The 2,990-nt window shown below is 35.6% G+C and overlaps 1 protein-coding gene across 1 annotated transcript; it reads right to left on the minus strand.

Annotated features, from left to right (window-relative positions):
* Positions 1–89: 89 nt before the first annotated feature.
* Positions 90–2,756, minus strand: LOC108677814 (iron-sulfur cluster insertion protein ErpA). The gene is made up of 2 exons (XM_018166101.2): positions 2,171–2,756; positions 90–1,538 (listed from the first exon to the last, which is right to left on the minus strand). Exons 1-2 carry the CDS (start codon positions 2,545–2,547, stop codon positions 1,364–1,366), a joined length of 552 nt encoding a protein of 183 aa, XP_018021590.1. The 5' UTR covers positions 2,548–2,756; the 3' UTR covers positions 90–1,363.
* Between the last annotated feature and the right edge of the window lie 234 nt (positions 2,757–2,990).

Raw genomic sequence — 2,990 nt, forward strand, 5'->3', positions numbered from 1 at the left:
GTCTAAGCAGTTTCATAACAAACTTGGCAACATTCTCAGGGGCTAACATTGTAATATTCTTAATGCAACAAATGATATGACAATACAAATATTTCAGATAGATTTATTCAATATACACGCATTAACAATTATACATTTCTCACAGCAGCATGAAGTTTTGGGAATACATTTATACAATACAGAACTGTATAATACAGTTCATACGCTGCCCTTTCAGCAGGCTCATATAAACATAGTAACAATATTCAACTGCAAGATAATCCAACAATGAAACTAACTAAGCATGCAGTGAATGGGGGCAGGTTTCATTGCCTGTGTTTCACTGTGAAAAATTTCCCGGAATTTGGCTAATATATAGCATATTCATTTGGCTATTATATAGCATATTTATTTGGCTAATACATATCATATTTATTTATCTAATATTTAGCATATTCATGTGGCTAATATAGCATATTCATTTATTTAAAGATTCTCAACGAATAGAGCAGAAAAAGCGCATGAGTATAAATTGACAACATTTAACCAACAAATGAACAGAAACAGCGACTGTACCAAGACAAATGGTCTGATAATACAATAAAAAATGCCCACAAATATCCTATGAGAACATGTCAACTGACACTCTAACATATTGAGCGTGTAATAATTTAGCTCAAACTTTGCGGCTTCATTTTTATATGCATTAGTTAGTGAACATTATATGAATTAGTTATTGAACATAAGTTTTACTCACCAACTAATCATTTATCCAACCATGACAATCGTAATGATAATTGGAAGAGATCAGATCAATTAGCAGCAAGCATGCAGCTATACATATACCGCGTCCGCGTACTAGAGACGTTGCCTTAACATTGCCATTATCTAATTTATATCATAATTTTATGAACAGTGTACATCTCCATACAAAGCGCCCCCATTATAGTGACTTAAGAGCACGCACCATTGGAAGTGCTCATGATAATTCATGATAAATGCAGCAATTCATAAATAATCATCAAGAACTAAGAACAAGGCAAGACAACAACTGACGAGGCGTCAGGACAGATTCGTCAATTCTATCCAGACACAACCAGTCACAAGTGCTATCATAAATATTAATGGGTCATATTGTCAACATAGTGATCATAAATATTAATGGGTCATATTGTCAACATAGTGACACACTTTCTGACAATATTTGGTATTAAATAAGTTCTAAGCTTTGATGGCAACTAGGAAAAATTGCATAAGTCAATGTGAAACGTCTACTAAATTTGTATTCCATTTGTTAATATTTGCACAATTTATGGTAAACCGTTTTACGAATTTAGATGCAAACTAGGAAGATTTTCATAGTTCAACAAAAAAAATATTTCTACTAAATTTTGATGGCAAATGATGCACCACATGAGCAGCCTGCCTTGCTTTGAGGGTTGTTGACAATACGGAAGGCTGCCCGTATGAGCTCCGTATGATATTCAACTGTGGCTCCTTTGATGAACGACAGTGAAACTTCATCAGTCACCACACTGGCGTCTGGGGGACCAAAACGTCTGCAAATAAAATATTTTCATGAGTATAAATAATTATAGGTAGGAAGAATAATTGTGTAGGAAGCAACATTTCTAAAAAGAAAAGTTGAATGTAGTAGACACAGTTAAAACATATAAATAAGATGCAGTTCAGCTGGGAAGTAGGAACCACACTTGAACAAATGGATGATGGATGCACTGGATTTTAGTCAATGGGATTTTTAATGAATTTTAGTCTAATGGCTAGTGCTAACAATTGCTGGGGAGGTTGTGTAAGATGAGCAGCAGATAAAACAGGGATTGGCTGGTGACATAATATTGAATTTAAATTTTTGACCTATGTCAGTTTGCAGTTTTTGAATATTTTTTATGCATTGCTCATACAGAAAACCTGACAAAAATTATGTATGCAAATTCAAATATAATCCAAAACCAGGCTTCAAACAAAGATGCAACAGGCTGAATAAAACCGCACAATACAACAGGCACCAAATATTATATGAATTTTAGGAGTTCATTTAAAAAATATTCAATATTGCACAGTTATCAAAGAGCCATGTAACTAAATATTTATATATAGACACATTCTCAATAACACTTTTACTTTTTATACAAATAATCAAAAATTACATTAAATACGTAGTTTCCCTTGCCTGTCATCAGGTTGCAGCTTATCCTCCAAATTAAACTTATATTGGAAGCCTGAACAGCCACCTCCTTCCACCACTATCCTGAGGAACTGTGGTGGAGCATTGTTGACACCACCACCCTGGTCTGCTGCTGCACCACCCTGGTCGGCTGCTGCACCACCCTGGTCTGCTGCTGCACCACCCTGGTCCGCTGCTGCACGTCCCTGGTCGGCTGCTGCAGCTTTCCTGTTCAGGCTTTGTAAGCGTTCAATACAGCTTGGGCTCAAGACAAGATCTTCCACAGCAGCATCTCCAGAATAATGTGCAACAGTTGCACAAAGTTTATTGCTTAGAGCTCCTGGTAACAGTGGAAAATGACGCTGAAAATGCCTTAGATACATAGCATCAACTGGCCTTCTTACATAAATGTGATTCAAAGATTCTGCTCTTCATATACTAAATCTATCAAGGAAAATAAGAAACAGTATTAAATTTAAAGCGTCAGGTATAAATTGCATTCACAAATTTTATCATATTGGGATGTCATGCTGTCACAGATATATCACCATTGCATAGTACATCCCATGCAAGAGCTACAATAGAAAGTTACAATAACAAAGAAAAGATATTATTTGGTCCTGAAGGAATTATTTCATTTTTATCACAGGAGAAGAATAAAGTAGCTTAACTCTTTAATGGTGACAGTTGGAAAACAGCAAAGGCAAACAGTAAAGGCAAATAGCAAAGGCATAACTCCAGTCAAACCACAATGTCAAATATATTGGCTTGAAAATGTTAATTCATAGCCCCAAACCCTGTGTGGGAGAAGTATGATGCCAGAAGA

Source organism: Hyalella azteca, unplaced genomic scaffold (genome assembly GCF_000764305.2).
Source record: "Hyalella azteca isolate HAZT.00-mixed unplaced genomic scaffold, Hazt_2.0.2 contig1097, whole genome shotgun sequence".
In the NCBI taxonomy this organism is placed as follows: Eukaryota; Metazoa; Arthropoda; class Malacostraca; order Amphipoda; family Hyalellidae; genus Hyalella; species Hyalella azteca.